The sequence below is a fragment of the Leptodactylus fuscus genome, chromosome 3 (assembly GCF_031893055.1).
Source record: "Leptodactylus fuscus isolate aLepFus1 chromosome 3, aLepFus1.hap2, whole genome shotgun sequence".
NCBI lineage: Eukaryota > Metazoa > Chordata > Amphibia > Anura > Leptodactylidae > Leptodactylus > Leptodactylus fuscus.
The window spans coordinates 37606866-37627015 of NC_134267.1; the positions used below are offsets into that span (position 1 = coordinate 37606866).

Sequence of the window (20150 nt, forward strand, 5' to 3'; positions counted from 1 at the left end):
CCTACCTTTCATTGTCTTCTCCATGCCGGCATTTGCCTACAACCCTGGTTCTTGTTGTTATGTAAATTAGCTCTCTTGCAGCACTGGGGGCGGGCCCCAGCGCTCAGACAGCACTGGGGGCGGCTACAATGCTGCGAGAGAACTCTCTCCAGCACCGCCTCCTCTTCTTCAGCAGCATCATCTTCAGCCTCTTCTTCTGGTGGTGGCTTGTAACTTCTAAGACCTCCGGCTTTGGTCAGAGCAGACTGCGCATGCCCATAGGCCTCGAGAAAATGGCTGCTTGCATAGTATTGTAAGCGGCCATTTTCTCGGGGCCTGTGGGCATGCGCAGTCTGCTCTGCCCGAGGCCTAGAAGTAAGAAGACATCGCCGGAAGAAGAGAATGAAGAGGCCGTTCCTAACGAAAGATGGAGGTGGCGCTGGAGAGAGTTCGCTCGCAGCATTGGGACTGCCCCCAGTGCTGTCTGAGCGCTGGGGCCTGCCCCCAGTGCTGCGAGAGAGCTCATTTGCATACCGAAAGAAACCGGGATTGTAGGCGAACGGCAGCACGGAGAAGACAACGAAAGGTAGGAGAAGAATAGCCTTTCTTGAGGCTATTCCGATGTGGTACTTAGAAAAAATGTCGTCTGAATGATAGGATCCCTTTAATAAATCCCTTTAATAAACCCTTAATAAAAGGTCAGCAAAAATAAAAGCATATCCTTTATGATTCTACAGTAAAATATCTAGATGATGAGCAGTTTGTAATGTATGGCATTACATGCAAGTTACAGAAGAAAATAGTAGGAATTTTTTAATGCATACAATCATATAATGGGAAAATAACCCCTTTATTCTGAAGTGTGCATAAGCGTTGTATGCACTATAGCCAGGCAGTGTGAGCACTAGTGGTTGGATCCTGCACTATGTACTTCATTTCATATCTTCAGAGGTTTGGGTTGTCTAATATTGTATAAGAGGTGCTACATTATATAATGGCCAGCCTTACATAATAAATACCAAGCAGTGGAAAATTCCAGCCCTGGAGAAGATATTTGAGTAGGCGTGAACTTTACAGACTAGCGATAAAGTCACACGATTATTCTACATAGGGCTTATACATGTTAAATATTACCTACATTGTGGTGCTATAGCATTAGACCAAGGACCGACCCAGAGAGAAGAGGGCCTCAGTGCACGAACAGTATTTGTCTCCCTGTGGGCCTGGGGCTAACTTCTAGAGACTGAGGTGGTCACGAAAGAAGTCTTCTCTAGCAAACCCTTCACCCTTCACCATTATCCCTTATGTACCAGGGGTCAATATCCTTTAGCACCGTAATTCCCAGGGTCCTTCATTCACTTCTATTGCAGTTTTGACAATAGCCAAGCAAGTGTGCATGCTGAGAGTTGTAGTTTCACAACAGCTGAAGGGCCAAGGCTGCTGATCCCTGTAGTATACAGTAGGAATAAGAGGTTGTGCATATGTGTGACCAGTCCTGTAATAAACTGATGAGACAAATGTGTCCTTATAGGAAACTAACCCAGTGTATAGCCATGTGTGGAGGGACATTTTAGTCACTAATGAATGGGAGATTACATGTAACCATCTTCTTCTTGGTAAAACGACTTGATAGCTAAAGGTGTTGTCCAGCCCAAAATTAATTTTTCATTCTGGTGACCTATCCATAAGATAGACCATCAGTATATGATCTGTGGGGGCCATCACACAGATCAGCAGTTCCAGCTGCCCTTCGAGTGCCAGAAGCTGCTGACAGGTTGTAAATTTAGAAATGCACCCCTATAAGTAATAGAAGTGGTGCTGCAATTCCCCCAAACCCCCACTATGCAGTGGATGGGCTGCTGCACCGCTCCTATTACCTGAGTAGACGCATTGAAAGCACTGCCTGTCCATTAGCAGCACCTGGAGGCAGCCACAACAGATGATCTGTGTGGGATCAGGGTGTTGGACCGTCACAGACTGATGTTCTATCCTGTGTACAGACAATCAGTATGAAAAATCGGTCTGTGGCAGGCAACCCCTTTAAGGATGTTATGACAGGTCTCCTGTCACACAGAGCTAAAGGGGGCATGCAGACAGAGGATGTCAGTGCAGGAGCAGACGGCAAGATTTCGGACACTGCACAACGCTCTCCATGGTTATTTTCAGGGCTCAGGGGCCTGCATTTATATTGGTAATAAAACTCATCCAGTGCAGGAAATGTCCTGGTAAGTCTTATATTTCCCTTCTGCAAAAAGCTCTGATCTCAACATCATCCAGTCTGTCTGGGATTACATGAAGTGATATAAGGATTGGAGCAAGCCTATATCCACAGAGGATCTGAGCTTAGTCCTCAGAGACGTCTGGAACAAACTCCCTGAAGAGCTCCTTCAAAAACTGTCTGCAAGTACCGAGAAGAACTGATGGAAGGCAAAGGGCAAAGGTCACACCAAATATTACTGAGATTTAGATTTCTCGTTCATTCACTTAATCTTGTCAATTGACAAAAATAAAGTATTAACTCATCTATTTTTGAACGCATTCTTACTGTACAGCATTTTTTCTACACCTGCCTAAAACGTTGACACAATACCTATGATGTGTACCTCAGATGTCACCGTGTGGGTATTACCTATATTACCTGTACCTATGATGTCACTGTGTGGGTATAACTTTTATTACCTGTACCTATGATGTCACTGTGCCGATATTACCTATATTACCTGTACCTATGATGTCACTGTGTGGGTATTACCTATATCACCTGTACCTATGATGTCACTGTGTGGGTATTACCTATATCACCTGTACCTATGATGTCACCGTGTGGGTATTACCTATATTACCTGTACCTATGATGTCACTGTGTGGGTATTACCTATATCACCTGTACCAACGATGTCACTGTGTGGGTATTACCTATATTACCTGTACCTATGATGTCACCGTGTGGGTATTACCTATATTACCTGTACCTATGATGTCACTGTGTGGGTATTACCTATATCACCTGTACCTACGATGTCACTGTGTGGGTATTACCTATATCACCTGTACCTATGATGTCACCGTGTGGGTATTACCTATATCACCTGTACCTATGATGTCACTGTGTGGGTATTACCTATATTACCTGTACCTATGATGTCACTGTGTGGGTATTACCTATATTACCTGTACCTATGATGTCACTGTGTGGGTATTACCTATATTGCCTGTACCTATGATGTCACCATGTGGGTATACACTCTTTTGGTCTCTGCCGATTAATGTGGAAGCTTTTCCAGCACAAACATACACAGACACACAGTGTGCATTTTCACAGTCTTCCATGCAGGTGCTGCATCACTTATCAGATGGATTTACCTGTCTGCCACCATGTGTCCACAAGATCGCACCGTCCTTCCCCGACCACATTGTAAAACCAGTCCCAAGCTTCATGGTTTATCGGTTCACCCACTAAAATGACAGAACAGGATTAATGAAGCCGCTGGCACTTGTCGCACTGTTTGCATTAATGGAGGTGACCTAGCAGAGCAGGACAAGGAGACACAAGTTCACACAAGTGCAGCTTTTTCCACAGCATGTGACAAGATCACACGACATAACTGGGGTCACAGTAAGGTGTTTCCTTCTCGAGTGTGTTAATAATGACAGCAGGAATTTGTGTCCTTTGTGAAGTGTGACATATAACACTAGTGACTGCCAAACTCCGGCAACCTGCATGTGAATTGTGTCCAAGGCAATATTTAACCAGATGGATTCTTTGGCTTTCGATAAAATCCATCAATTTTTTACAATCTACAGAATGTAAAATTAGAGAGATATATTAGATATTAGGGAATAAATGTCTGATTGTTGGGTATATGACTGCTGGGAACCTCCATGACTCCAGAGGACGCCCAAGAGTTCTCCTGAATGCTCCATATCCCATAGAAGTGCATGGCGTGGTGACCCTATATGCTCAATGCAGCTCCCCCATTCCCGGGACTGATGGGGTTACAGTCATGCGCATGCGCAGTACGCTCACAAACTTCTTCATTCCAAAAGAAAAGAAGGTGAAGATATGGAAGAGCCAGGACAGGAGGACATCGCTGGAACAAGAAAGAAGAGGAAGGCGTGCCAGAAGATGACGTCGGGCAGTGCATGACCGCCCAGCGTGCACGATAAGTATAATTTACATATATGTTTTTATGGTTTTATTTTAAAATGGGGGGAGGTTTAAAATAAGATTAATGGTGCCTGAATAGCCTTTTTAAAGGCTATTCACGCTTATGTGGGGCTCATACAGCATAATTTTGCTGATAGAGCCCCTTTAAGAAAGGCCATTCTTCTCCTACCTTTAAATGTCTTCTCTACGCTGCCGTTCGGTAGAAATCTGGGTTTTCTTTGGTCAGTCCCCAATGCTAAGAGAGAACTCTCCAGCGCCGCCTCCATCTTCGTCTGGAACGGCCTCTCCCTGTGTCTTCTTCCGTCCTGGGATTCAATCTTCGAGGCCTCAGGCAGAGCATGCCCGGGCCACAAGAAAATGGCCACTTACACCAGCTTAATGTGTAAGCGGCCATTTTCTTGTGGCCCGGGCTTCTGCAGCCAGCTCTGCCTGAGGCCTAGAAGATTGAAACCCAGGACGGAAGAAGACACAGGGAGAGGCTGTTTCAGATGAAGATGGAGACGGCGCTGGAGATTTCTTTCGCAGCATTGGGGGCGCCCCCAGTTCTGCGAGAGAACTGATTTGCATACTGAAGAAAACTGGGATTTCTATCGAACGGCGGCGCGGAGAAGACATCTAAAGGTAGGAGAAGAATAGCCTTTCTTAAGGCTATTCCTACGTGTTAGTCAGAAAAAATTGCATTTTAATGATAGGATCCCTTTAACAGGAGAAAAAACATTTTTCTTAACCACTTCAGTACCGGGCCAATTTGTCATCCAGGCCGGACACATTTTCAGGGTTTTTTTTGTATGTGCGCTTTTGAGGGCTGTAACATTTTTCTCATACATCTCATTCAACTAATTTTTGCGTCTTTTTTCAGGGACACATAGGGCTTTATTTTTATGTTGTTTTTATTTTCAAATGTGTTTTAATTTTTTTTTTATATCCGGGAAAATATAAACATTATAGGAGGGAAATTGTGACTGGTTTTCATTTTATTTTTTTTATTTAATAACACAAAGTGCTACTGAAAAACTTCATAAAATAGTTTTTCCTCTCAGTTACGGTAATTTTTATTTTGTATGGTGTTGTCGGGGGTGGGGCTATAACCTTTAATAACGGCATTTTATTAGTGTATTATTTTATTTATTTATTTTTTATTTTATTTTCATCTTTTTAAGCTTTTTTTTTTTTTTTCAGATTGTGTCCCCATAAGGTGATAAGAGACCTTTGGGGACATCTGATCACTTTTTTTTTGTACTTGAGGCTGATTTCTCCTATAACTGGGGCTGCTACATTTAGCCTCAGTTGCAGGAGAAATACAGCCTCCTGCATGCTGTATATACAGCTTACTGAGCTGATCTGGGTCCTGTAGGACCCAGCAGCTCTTGCAAGACGCTGCTCCCGGCGGATCATGTGACCGCCAGGTCAGAGGGCGGCTTAATCATGGCAGGGTCCATAGCTGTGTATACAGCGCTCATTGAGCGCTGTATACACAGCGATCGAGATGGCAGGGGAGGTAATAAATCTTCACTGCCATCTCTCTGGGAGCTCCAGCAGAAGTTACAGCCGGCTCGCAGCTTCAGTAGCTGCACGATCTCCGTTCAGCTGCTGTGTTCTGATAGGACATACCGGTACGTCCTGTCAGAACTAGGCAACCACTTCCCGGACGGATATAGTCTATGGGTGGTCCGGAAGTGGTTAAAAAAAGTGACGGTCCTTAGGTAAAACAGACTGTGACGGAGCAAAGGTATACGTCTTCCTCCGGATGGTCTTTTGAATCAACACGGACGCAAGAGGTCGGGAGACAACAGCAATTTATTGTAATCCACAAAGTTAGTAGCCGGCGGCGGTCACATCAACCGTAATAACAATAAGTCCACAGAAGTCACAATCCAATGATAGCTTTGGCTCCTTGGTCCTGTAACTAAATCCTGGCTCTCTGCAGAGCTGTGCACAGGCCGGCTAACACATACTAACTCCTAGCTACAACTATATACTAAGACTGTTACACCTATATCTGTGGGTGGGAAGGGCTGAGTCACAGATCCTTCCCCCCTCACCTATACCAAGGAGAGCAGACTCCCTGTCTACTATGGACAATGCACCATCCAACATCTTCTTGGAGACACTGATCAGATTATCTCCACCCATTGTCCTCACTGGTCCTCACTAGTTAGAGGTATTTGCATACAATGTACTAACACACTAGACCCTAATCAGCCAACTACACATTGATGTATACAACAGGTTAGAGAATACATTCCACATGAAATATATATTACACATTGCCTATAGTATAGACTCTAACCATCCCGTGACAACCCCTCCCCCTCTCAAAACATGTGCATGACACAATTGGCCTACACAGGTAAATTGGGGAATGCACATCAGTCTCTATAGCTCATATGTCCTCCTGCCGGGATAACCCATCCGCGTTCTGGTGTTGGTTCCCTCGGCGGTACTGAATGGTAAAGTTGTAGGGTTGAAGGGCTGGCATCTGGCAGAAAATCCGGTCGATCCATGTTGGCGTCTCTCTGAGCTTGGCTTCGGGTCACTGCTCCCACAAAGTGGCACTGTAGATTTCCAACATCGTTGCCTAACAGAACATCGGCCGGCAGCCCGCTCATCACACCAATTGTGCATCGTTTTGGTCCATAACCATAGTCGAGTTCCACGGTAGCTTTAGGAATACGTTTCCGAGTACCTCCTGCCAACTCGATAGAAAGGCCAGGGCCCTCCTCTAGGGCCTCGGGTTGAACCACTCGGGGGTCCGCTACCGTTAGGAAAGCTCCCGAGTCCCGGAATCCAACAACTGTTCGGCCATCCAGTAGGACCTCCTGCAAGTGCTTCCGCTGAAGGTTTGCGGGATGTGTGGTGGAAGGCTGAATCCCATAGACCCCTGGAGGTGGAACAGATGGGTCATTCATGGAGTCATCTGGAAATGGGGCCAAACTTTCTGTCCTAGGGGTGGTTCCCAGGTAGTGAATAGGCCGGGATGCCACGGTGGCCCGTGCCCCCATGTTAACAGGGCAACTAGCTTGCAAATGTCCAGGCCGCCCGCACCCAAAACATCTGCGCTCTAGCATTCTTCCAGTAGGTCGTTGTCTAGGGACAGGGTTGTTCATAGCTGGAGGCCGATGGGCTGGGGCAGGGGTAGAGGGGGAATTGTAATCCTGAGGCCGGGCACGAAAGGTGGGTGGCTGGATGAAGGGTGTCTGGCGGACTGTGGTAGTTTTCCGCTCCTCTGCAAACAACCTCTTCCACTGCGGCTTGATGGTCAGGCCCTCATCTGCAAGGGAAGCAGCTTGCTCAACTGTGGCTGGGTTCCGTTCCAGCACCCACTCACGGATCTCAGCAGGGCACTGGGAAAAGAACTGTTCCTTAAGTATGACTTGGAGGATCTTATCGACTGTGACAGCCCCCTCTCCTTCTAGCCAGCGCTTGCATGCTTGCTTCAACTTGTGGGCGAACATGTGGAAGGAGCTTCCCCCATTGTAAGGCAAAGAGCGGAACTGAACTCGGTAGGTCTCTGGAGTGACTGCATAATACTTCTGCACCGCTCTTTTAATGGCCTCATAGTCCCGCTGATCACTAGGGTCCATGGCTCTGAGAGCTTCCGCAGCCCCATCTCGTAGGTGCCCCACCAGATACCAGACCCAATCCTTCTCTGGGACTTCCATCAGGTGGCACTGGTGTTCGAAGTCCTGAAAATATCCATCAACATCCCCAGCCGCTTCATCAAAGGTCTTGAAGTGTTTATGGGAGACATATGGTGGTTCTCTCACTGTTGGGCTGGGGGTCGACGTTTGATTATAATTCCGCGTAGTTATCTCAGCCATTCGCATTTCATGCGCCATTCTTTCCTTTTCATGCGCCATTCTCTGTTCCTCCTTCTCCGTTTCCTGAGCCCTCTGTAATGCTCTACTCCTTTGCTCTGCAGTTGCTCCTAGCCCCAGCACTGCCAATTCCTCCTCATACAAAACAACCCATCTGCTCTTTTGGGTCTGTACCTGCCACTCCTGTATCTCTCCAGTCTCCTGGGGGAAGCCCTCCTCATGGTCGCTTTGCAGGGTCATCTCCTCCAGTGCCTCGATCAGTTGCTCTTTCGTTCTTCCCTGATAACTCAGGTTTAGTTCCCGGGCCCTTACTTGTAGACTTGCCATAGTCCAGTTCCTGTATTCTGAGGTTGTGGCTCCATTAATCGCTGGGCTGTTGTAGTCCATCTCGCTGTCCGCTGTTGATCCCACCGCTGCCAACCAGTTGTCACGGAGCAAAGGTATACGTCTTCCTCCGGATGGTCTTTTGAATCAACACGGACGCAAGAGGTCGGGAGACAACAGCAATTTATTGTAATCCACAAAGTTAGTAGCCGGCGGCGGTCACATCATCCGTAATAACAATAAGTCCACAGAAGTCACAATCCAATGATAGCTTTGGCTCCTTGGTCCTGTAACTAAATCCTGGCTCTCTGCAGAGCTGTGCACAGGCCGGCTAACACATACTAACTCCTAGCTACAACTATATACTAAGACTGTTACACCTATATCTGTGGGTGGGAAGGGCTGAGTCACAGATCCTTCCCCCCTCACCTATACCAAGGAGAGCAGACTCCCTGTCTACTATGGACAATGCACCATCCAACATCTTCTTGGAGACACTGATCAGATTATCTCCACCCATTGTCCTCACTGGTCCTCACTAGTTAGAGGTATTTGCATACAATGTACTAACACACTAGACCCTAATCAGCCAACTACACATTGATGTATACAACAGGTTAGAGAATACATTCCACATGAAATATATATTACACATTGCCTATAGTATAGACTCTAACCATCCCGTGACACAGACCATATGGAAATTGCACATTTTCCCTTTAGATAGTCTGGACCCGCTTTTAATAGAAGCCGGATAGTGTGACTGTATTCTGACGCCAGAGCCATTCATTTATATTGATTTCGAACATATTACATTTCTGAACTAAAGTTCAATGACAATGAATATAAATGAACCGCACATGTTATTGCACACGGTGATAGAACCTAGTTATAAAACCAATTTTAATATTTTTATTAATTTTGAATATTATTTTTACTCTACAAGAGCATATCAACTCAAAAACTTATGGCAGGTGTTAGGGGTGTAAAGATATTGGATTCTAACATGACCTGATGCTAGAAGGGGTCTGTTCATCTCCATCTTCTATATTGGACAGAATAAGACAGACGACTGCTCTAATCTGTCCAGCACAGAAGACATATCCAATACAAAGCGGGTCAAATGGAGCCCAAGGTTTAATCTTTCGGATCGTGTTTGACTCATGAAAGTGGTTGTCCAAGACTTGATATTTATGGCCTATCCTTAGGTTTACGCCTGAAATTGGCAGAGAGAAAAGGCCTTTCGAGCAGAATGGGGGACGGAGTCCCTGAACGGTCACCCAATGCTGGTGTGACAACAGCCTTACAGAAATCTTACAACATATACAAATGTAGGTATTAGACATGTGCTCTTCACCTACCTGAGCCCAACATTTTCAAAGACGACCTATCATATTTCTTTACCCACTCATCTCCGTATTTGAGCAGAAGGCGTATCGCAGTTGGGGCGCCATAAAACTGATTAATCCTTAACCTTTCCACCATCTCCCAGTAGCGACCTAAGCAACATCAACAACATTCTTTATAGTAAATGTCATTAAAATCGTCCACATTTTAACTCACGCCAAAAGATTTCTGCCCACTAGTAAAACGCGGCTGTTTCCCGTAAAAGAGCAATATACAAATAAAAGTCGCCTGCGCTCATGTCGGAATGTTACCTACATATTTATAAAATACACATTAAATTGTGTAATGAATAATCTGCCGGAATCTCAAGAATTTTCTCTTAAAATAGGTAATCATCGAACAACACTAACAATATGGCAAGTATCTATTTTTGTGAACCTTTTCATCCGCTGCTTTCGGTTTAAAAACCAGAGACACCCGATTGACCCCTTATAGTCAATGGGATCTGTCGGGCTCTCTGTGTGTGACCGCTATTTTAACGGTCAGCCTGTCTATTGTTCGGGTTCTCCAACAGACCAGAACAATGGATAGCTGAGGCTAGTGTGAACCTAGCATCAATTTACCCCACAAAAACCCTCAAAAACTGGACTCAACCACAAAGTACTATTGTGTTATAGTGCTGTGCTATTCTGTTGTAGTGCTGTGTAATTGTGTTATGGGACTGTTTGTTGTGTTATAGTGATATACTATTGTACTGTAGTGATGTGTTATTGTGTTATGGGACTGGCTATTGTATTATAGTGCTGATTTATTGGATTTGTATTGCTATATTTCTGTGTTATAGTGTTGTGTTATTTTGTAATAATGTTGTGCTATTGTGTTGTAGTGCTGTGTTATTGTGTTATTGCTATGTTATTGTATTGTAGTGTTGTGTTGTTGTATTAAAGGGCTCTCTGTTGTGTTACAGTGCTGTTATTGTGTTGTAGTGCTGTTATTGTATTGCGGTGTTGTGTTATAGTGCTGTCTTATTGTATTGCGGTGTTGTGTTATAGTGCTGTCTTATTGTATTGTGGTGTTGTGCTGTGTTATAGTGCTATATTATTGTATTATTGTGTTTTGTTGTTGTGTTATAATGCTGTGCTACTTAATTATAGTGCTGTGTTATTGTATTACAGGACTGTTTTGTTATAGTGCAGTTTTATTGTATTGTAGTGTTGTGTTATAGTGCTATGTTATTGTATTGTAGTGTTGTGCTGTTGTGTTATAGTGCTGTGCTACTGTATTATAGTGCTGTGTTATTGTATTATAGGACTATTTTGTTATAGTGCTGCGTTATTGTATTGTAGCGTTGTGTTATAGTGCTATGTTATTGTATTGTACTGTTGTGCTATTGTGTTATTGTATTGTAGTGTTGTGTTGTTGTCTTTTAGTGCTATGCTATTGTATTGCAGTGCTGTGCTATTCTGTTATAGGACTGTTGTGTTATAGTGCTATGTTAATGTATTGTAGTGTTGTGTTATTTTGTTATAGTTCTGTGTTATTGGGATCTATCCAGTATGACTATGACAAGTTAATAAATGATAGACTCATTTTTCCACCTGCATTACATCTGGAATGATCCTGCCACTGCTGCTTATATGAATGAATCTGGTGCTGCTTATCACACAGATTACCTGCGGCTCCATTATCTTACATTGTTAGTACAGGCACCAGTCACTACAAATAACATATTTAAGTAATAAAAACTAATCTGAATATTAGAAAACCCTTGTGTTCACCTGGATCGGGATAAATTGGGGTACTCTCAAACAGGACAGTGGTGGCTCCATTGGAGAGTGGTCCGTAGACAACATAGCTGTGGCCAGTGATCCAGCCAATATCAGCGACACATCCGAATACGTCTCCTTGTTTGTAGTCAAATATGTACTAAGCGGAAAATAGACATTAGTGATATTAGACTGTATGTAATACCAGTGGGAGACAAAGCAGAAGAGAATATCATCAATGCTCCGCATCCCCAGCATGCACTTACCTTGTGTGTTATGGATGTGTACAGCAGGTACCCCGCCTGTGTGTGCACAATTCCCTTTGGCTGTCCAGTGCTGCCGGATGTATACAGCATAAATAACATGTCTTCACTGTCCATTGTTTCTGGAGGGCACACTGGTTCAGCTTTGGCCATTTCCTGGTATAACACAGACAAAAATATAAAAAAATAAAATGTAAACCCACCCACTTGTCTAGATCACATATAATATAACCCACCCACTTGTCTAGATCACATATAATATAACCCTCCCCCTTGCTAGATCACATACAATATAACCCTCCCATTGCTAGATCACATATAATATAACCCACCCACTTGTCTAGATCACATATAATATAACCCTCCCCTTGCTAGATCACATATAATATAACCCTCCCCCTTGTCTAGATCACATATAATATAACCCTCCCCCTTACTAGATCACATATAATATAACCCTCCCACTTGTCTAGATCACATATAATATAACCCTCCCCCTTGCTAGATCACATATAAAAATTAATAGACAAAAATTGGCCGAGCATATAAAAACATTTATCCCATACGGTGAAAGTCATAGCGGGGAAAAAAAAATTCTAAATGGTGGAACCACCATTTTTCCAAGCGATCAAAAGTCACCAAAAATAGTCAATGACTAGAGTGCCCGGCTGAGATTGGATAAATTTTGACCGGCACAGGTAGACTCTAGTCCCATTTCATATATACAGTAAAGTAATTCTCACTATATATAATCTGCATTAACCCTACAATATATATCCTATAATATAAATTCTTCTATCAGGATATTTGCTATGGCCACCATAATGTACACTTGTATACGACGTACTTCTTCCAGAGGAATGTCAAGATTACCCATGTGGACTTTGTTGTCCGTCCTCTGAGCAACAAAGACATGTTTAATGGATGGGCAGCTCTTGACAGCTTCATCCACGGTCTTCTTCAGCTCTATCACTCGTCCGCCCCTCAGGCCTTGGTTGACAGTGATGACAGCTTTGCAGTTAGCTAGTGAAATAATGTGAAGATGAGTCAGGTGTCCATTTCACTTTTGGAGAACATTTAGTCAGTCTGGTAGACACGTGCGGCCTAAGTATTATGAGACTAAGATCATCTTACTTGTGATAGTCTTCCAGAGCTCAGTCCACACTGTACGGTTTGTGCAGTGTGGTGGTTTTCTTTTTACTATTATTATGCAGTATATAACACTGGCCAGTTAAAAAGTTACCAAGAATTTTGCAGTCAATGAAGGCGGACAATGTGATAATGGAGTAAAGTCGCTTTTATGCTGCCCCTTACCATTAAATGTAATTTGCATTACCTTCCTTGTAACACTTATGGAGGGGACATGGAGACAACAAGGAAAATATAATTCTACAAGTACCATAAAAGCCATATAATCTTTCCACCATGATGACTCCATCAGTAACAACGCTCTCCGCCCCAGACATCAGGCCAGAGTATTGGAGTTATGTAGTAGTAATGGTACCGCGCTCTCTATGGTTGTCGTGCTAAGTGGATGACTTCTCCAACAAGAATATCAGAATAGTAGAGATCCACAGGACACATTGTTCCAGAGATCTGAATCACTTGTCATTCAAGGGATGTATTAAGGGTAGTTTACACGGAGTAAAATGGCGTGTATTGTGGAGTGTAATTTTACGCGTGTAAATTTTTTTGGAGCTTTTTTTTGCGCGTGGCGTTTCAGTCGCATTTTACGACTTTTGTTGATGCGTTTATGGAAGAGGTTTTTTTACACACGTAAAAACACCAAAAACATCCAAAACCGCTCCATGAAACGCCACATGCAAAAAAACGCTACATAAACACTATACATATATCCATCCGATGGGCGGATATAAAGAAATTTCATATAACAGATCCATTAACGCTAAGATGTTTCGATCAGTAAAAGACCTTTATCAAGTATGATCTGCTATCTAGCAGCTCTTCTCTTACCCACCCTGTACACAGATCACACTTGATAAAGGTCTTTTACTGACCGAAACGTTGTATTGTTAGGCCCGGTTCACAACTGCGTTCGGTATTCCGTTCAGGGAGTCTGCATGGAATAGCGAATGCATTGACAAGCGATGAGGAATGAAAGCACGTGGATCCCATAGATTATAATGGTGTCCGTGTGTTTTCCACACGGTGTCCGCACGAGTCATGCAGAGAGGAAAGTAGTTCATGAAGTAATTTTCTCTCCACATGACTCGTGCAGGACAGCGCACGGAAAACACACGGAGCCCATTAAAGTCTATGGGGTTCGCGTGCTTTCATAAGCTCACCACTTCTCAATGCGTTTGGTATTCCGTTTGGGGGGGTCCCCATGTCGACTCGCCGAACACAGATGTGCACCAGGCCTCAATGGATGTTTATGTACAATCATAGTTTGGGCAGCAGGTCGACAAGAAAGAATGGACACAATGAGCAGTTGACTGCAGAGCGGTGCCATGTCAGCCACAGCAGAGCACCATCCCAATACCGGCGACTCACTGGTGCAGGCCTACACTACGCGTGAAGAGATCAATGGCTGTCTTATCACATAGTCTACCTCTGATCTGCAGGACTTCTCTCATGCTGCACCTATACTATATGGATATAGAGGAAGGAAGGAAGGAAGTTTATTTGTTCATCCAACAGCATGTCTTAGATAAATGGAGAGCTTCGGTGTTCGTGTATGTGGGTGTGTAGTAGTATTTATACATGAGGCCTAGTAAGTATAAGTAGTACCAGCTGCAGTAGCCGTAACTGTCTCATCCATCTCATTGACTTGCGTTATGAACCTAAATAGAAACCTGACTAATCCATCATGAACTTGAGAACCCATTCCCATTGCACCGGCAAGTATTACACTATCGTATTCACAGGGCTAGATCTATAAATCATATTCACACGCATTTCCCTCAAAAACAGCAACCTGAAGCATTATCTGATCATTCCTGTCGCTATTACAGCGCTCCACCTACAAACAAAATGAACGCGAAATTAGGGTGAACCTAACATCCTATAGCCCCAGGAGAATAGCTAAAGAAATCAGAAGCCTGGAATACTTGGTCCATGTCCAACAGGACACCATCCAGGATCCAGAAACCAAGAGCTATTAATAGTCAATGTGACGTTTCAGCTGTCAGGGAGCTACTTAAGAAAAGTCCTGAGCTAATACATTGTTATTTGCTATACTATTGGAGAGTGAGGGGCCCATATACAGTTTTTGCACAGGGCCCCCCTGCTGTCTGTGTCTCTCCCTGCATGCAACTTTTTATTTTAGGAGCCTTGTAGGGCAAATTTATAGGATGTTGAACATTACAAACGCAAACTGAGAACTCTACTAATATATAGTATATTTGCCAAATTTATAGGACATTGACCATTGCGTGCAAGAAGAAATTTGGGGTCATCATTAATATATTTTTGATTATTTTAGATATAGGAGTCAGGTACCATAGCAGGTTGTGCATGCTACAGTCATATTCATCCATGTCCCTTCAGCCGAGTTGTAGCTGACTAACTCATTTTAGTAGATCTCATCAACAATATCCTTATATCTGTATAAGGCCGGGGCCCCACGTGGCAAAAATGCAAAAAAAACATGGCATTATACAGTCACTGCAATGTAGATGCGATTCTACTGAATCAAATCCACACATTGCAGAAATATAGCGCAGTGGACATGCAATAGTTGCAGTTTTGGAAATCGCACCATGTCAATTATCCACTTGAAAAGCTGCCCGTGCAAGTATCAGATATACCAATAGGGGGAGACAATTTTTAGCTGCATGGAATAGTGATCAATCTGATATCAATGACCTAGCCTACAAATCAATATTAATATCTCAAAAGACATTTTATCTCATGTTTGTAAAATATTGCGGCTAATGTCACACAACACTAAAATAAAATACTACTTACCATCATTAATACGTCCGGCCAAGGATTCAGCACTGAAACCAGCAAAGACAACGGTATGGACGGCTCCGATCCTTGCACAAGCCAACATGGAGGCCACAGCGAGGGGTGAAACCGGCATGTAGATGGCCACTCGGTCACCTTTTTTAACTCCATACTTTTTTAAAGTGTTGGCAATGCGGCATGTGGTATCAAGAAGCTCCCTGTAGAGGGATGAAGACAGGTCACATTAACCCTAAAAATCCTTCAATCTGTGGAGACAAAGCATTGACAATGCAGAAGAGATAAAGTCCCTGTAATAACAGGTTATTGGCATAGGGGACCGATGAGATCAACAGGGGTTGTCCAAACCCGAATTCTTCTTTATGTCTATTGATAAAATGAAGAGGACTCCATTCCTGTATTTGTAAGGAATATTTCTTCTACACATATCCAAATCTAATGATCACAACCGTGACATACTGTATAACCAAGTTTACACCAACTGCAATGTATAAATAAGACCTTTCATGACCTCTAACATTGGCGGTGTTATATACCGCTCACAGTACGCTGAATTCAGCACACCTTCAACTTTGGCAGTATATGCCCCAGTTGCAGAGGTGTTGGTGCCATTAGTTTCAGTACTGATATCACTGCACTGTCAGAGGGGCGGGCCTTACAGCTCAGCGTCATCGCTATGTGGTGAGGAACGGCCTGACAGTACAAGGCTATGTCAAAAACGGTGCCAAGCTTGTCCGCAGGTTGTGTGTGGTATCGTAGTTCATGTGGCTATGGCATAGTACTGTATACTATGCTCCATCTAACAGGTGTAAATCCATTTTAATATACAGTAGTGCACACATATTTAGCAGCACTGTGTAGGACTGGATGGAAGATTTGACTAAGCAATATGGACTGTTTTCTGATACAAACCCCTGTACTAATGTACTGCATATACTGACTGGCTGACTAGTAGCGCCTCTCTATAGCATAGTGCAGTACTATACTGTATGTTCTATACGGCTCTGTACCTGTGCTAAGATAAGCAGCTCCATTAGGTGACGGAGTGATCCGAGTTGGGTCTCCCCTCTAGTCGGCTTGTGGGGGGATTCATAAAGGACCACAGGGGTGTCTGTACACTAAAGGCTGCCCTAATAGCGATCTGTTGCATAGCTCCAGTTCTCCTCCTGTCACCGCGCCATATTTCACAGTTAGGTAATGCAATATCAGGTTACCCTTGAAATACAATCACATTCCAGACCTTATCAAGCAGAACAGTGTGCGCAAGGCCAAGCACCTCTGCTTATTAATGCCTCTTATCATAGCTGTGAGATGTGCTAGAAGGATGCAGGTCGTCTTATATGGGCATTAGAGATGAGCGAACAGTGTTCTATCGAACACATGTTCGATCGGATATCAGGGTGTTCGCCATGTTCGAATCGAATCGAACACCGCGTGGTAAAGTGCGCCAAAATTCGATTCCCCTCCCACCTTCCCTGGCGCCTTTTTTGCACCAATAACAGCGCAGGGGAGGTGGGACAGGAACTACGACACCGGGGGCATTGAAAAAAATTGGAAAAAGTCATTGGCTGCCGAAATCAGGTGACCTCCATTTTAGACAAATAGTGGATTTCAAATCCGGGTCATATGAGAATGTGAACTTTGTGACTATGAGACAGGGATAGCTGTACAGGCAGGGATAGCTAGGGATAACCTTTATTTAGGGGGGAATGTTATTAAAAATAACTTTTTGGGGCTCTATCGGGTGTGTAATTGTGATTTTTGTGAGATAAACTTTTTCCCATAGGGATGCATTGGCCAGCGCTGATTGGCCGAATTCCGTACTCTGGCCAATCAGTGCTGGCCAATGCATTCTATTAGCTTGATGAAGCAGAGTGTGCACAAGGGTTCAAGCGCACCCTCGGCTCTGATGTAGCAGAGCCGAGGCTGCACAAGGGTTCAAGCGCACCCTCGGCTCTGATGTAGGAGAGCCGAGGGTGCACTTGAACCCTTGTGCACCCTCGGCTCTGCTACATCAGAGCCGAGGGTGCGCTTGAACCCTTGTGCACACTCTGCTTCATCAAGCTAATAGAATGCATTGGCCAGCGCTGATTGGCCAATGCATTCTATTAGCCCAATGAAGTAGAGCTGAATGTGTGTGCTTAGCACACACATTCAGCTCTACTTCATCGGGCTAATAGAATGCATTGGCCAGCGCTGATTGGCCAGATTACGGAATTCGGCCAATCAGCGCTGGCTCTGCTGGAGGAGGCGGAGTCTAAGATCGCTCCACACCAGTCTCCATTCAGGTCCGACCTTAGACTCCGCCTCCTCCAGCAGAGCCAGCGCTGATTGGCCGAATTCCGTACTCTGGCCAATCAGCACTGGCTAATGCATTGTATTGGTGTGATGAAGCAGTGCTGAATGTGTGTGCTTAGCACACACATTCAGCTCTACTTCATCGGGCTAATAGAATGCATTGGCCAATCAGCGCTGGCCAATGCATTCTATTAGCGTGAACTGAGTTTGCACAGGGGTTCTAGTGCACCCTCGGCTCTGCTACATCAGATTGCTACATCTGATGTAGCAGTGCCGAGTGTGCATCAGATGTGTAGTTGAGCAAAACTGGCTCAGCACTGCTAAGTCTCTGCATTCGCATAGGAATGCATTGGCCAGCCTTCGGCCAATCAGCGCTGGCTCTGCCGGAGGAGGCGGAGTCTAAGGTCGGACCTGAATGGAGACTGGTGTGGAGCGATCTTAGACTCCGCCTCCTCCAGCAGAGCCAGCGCTGATTGGTCGAGTTCCGTACTCTGGCCAATCAGCACTGGCCAATGCATTTCTATGGGGAAAAGTTAGCTTGCGAAAATCGCAAACTGACAGGGATTTCCATGAAATAAAGTGACTTTTATGCCCCCAGACATGCTTCCCCTGCTGTCCCAGTGTCATTCCAGGGTGTTGGTATCATTTCCTGGGGTGTCATAGTGGACTTGGTGACCCTCCAGACACGAATTTGGGTTTCCCCCTTAACGAGTTTATGTTCCCCATAGACTATAATGGGGTTCGAAACCCATTCGAACACTCGAACAGTGAGCGGCTGTTCGAATCGAATTTCGAACCTCGAACATTTTAGTGTTCGCTCATCTCTAATGGGCATGTGTTTGTTTTAAGATTCCGCCCAAATTAGTTCAGCCATTCCACAGATATAAGCCCCTTTAGTGCTGATGCAGATTCAGGTATACTAACCAAGTGTTGAGTAACACTGCATGACATACATAGAAGCCCCAAGAAGAGACCGTGTTACCGCCCACTTGGCCACTAAACCCTAATTTATAAGAACACTAAAAGGGCTTATATCTATGGAATAGCTGAACAGATTTAGATATATAAAACACCAAAATGAGTAACCTTGTAAATAATGGGCTTTGACCTTGATGTAAATGAGCTTTCATTCAGGTGTCTGACAGTAGTCTACCCCTCTCTGCTCACTTAGTACACATGTACCCTTAGCTGAACCAAGTATACATGTGTATGGGAAGAATAGCTGTCAGTCACCAGCTGATGAAGGTGCATGGCTACCTAAAGTGACGATATCAGCCTATACATGTAAATAAATCCATCATTGTCCTCATTAATGGACACCATAATAAGAAGACCCAGGCCAATGATGAATACCAGGGTCACTCCTAAAGCCAAGCCATATAAGATAATTCTCTTCCAAGGCTGAACTATGTCTGACACAGACCGCGTCATCCGAGGAGAGGCTGTCTATCACTCTATTCATAGGATACTTGTACTGTGAGGCCCTCTGTTTCTAGGAACAGACCTTGTATTCTTGGCCTAATAAGTACCTGCATGCAGAAAATTACTAGAGAGTCGTACAATACAGCAATACATAGGGCTGCGAACTAGCTATCAATGTTTTTTCCAGGACTTATATATTGATTTGAGTAGATCATCTATGTCCGATTGGTAGAAGCCCAACAACAACCAGCAACCCCACCATCAGATGTTCAATGTGTCAACAACACTTGGGTGAGCACTGATTCCATGTCATAGATCATGTAACATTGTAATCATGTAGCCTGTTTGCAGTTCCCTCCTAATCAGGCAAATGGGCTGACCTGCAATACCAAGCACAGCCACTATATAATGTATGGCGCTGTGGGGTGGTAAATAGAGAAGAGGCTGCAATAGTCATCTATACCCTGTGGCCTCTTCAAACAGCTGATAGGTGGGTTGCCGGGTGTCCTCTGATCCTGACTTTATTACCGAACCTTAAACCTCTATATAATATTTATGTAACGGCCCCTATGTTGTTGTTTTTACATATGACGCATAACGTTATCTTGGCTTTTTATAGCCACAAGGAAACAAAAAGAAATGAATCGTAAACCTATTTATATAGAGTACCTGACAGACACTCCGTAACACCTCGCGCTCAGATTTCCAGCTTCGCACATAAAATCCTCATTCACTTCAATGTTATCGGGTAATAGTTGTCTACAATGCCATATCCAAACATTAGCCTTATTATCCCGCCATATGCTCCACAATCATCACAAAGCATCCAGCCGAT

General features: G+C 44.1%; 1 protein-coding gene across 2 annotated transcripts in view; it reads right to left on the reverse strand.

Moving 5' to 3' along the window:
* Window positions 1-20150, reverse strand: part of ACSS1 (acyl-CoA synthetase short chain family member 1) — a 413920-nt gene that overhangs the window by 368388 nt on the left and 25382 nt on the right. For both annotated transcript variants that reach the window (XR_012715306.1, XM_075267418.1), the window contains exons 3-8: window positions 15596-15795; window positions 12513-12688; window positions 11669-11821; window positions 11415-11562; window positions 9651-9788; window positions 3343-3435 (exon numbers count right to left, since the gene is read on the reverse strand). Coding sequence is in view for 1 of the 2 variants with exons in the window: in XM_075267418.1 (XP_075123519.1) it covers window positions 3343-3435; window positions 9651-9788; window positions 11415-11562; window positions 11669-11821; window positions 12513-12688; window positions 15596-15795 (908 nt within the window). In the remaining variant the exon portion in view is untranslated. The remainder of the gene's footprint in view (window positions 1-3342; window positions 3436-9650; window positions 9789-11414; window positions 11563-11668; window positions 11822-12512; window positions 12689-15595; window positions 15796-20150) is intronic.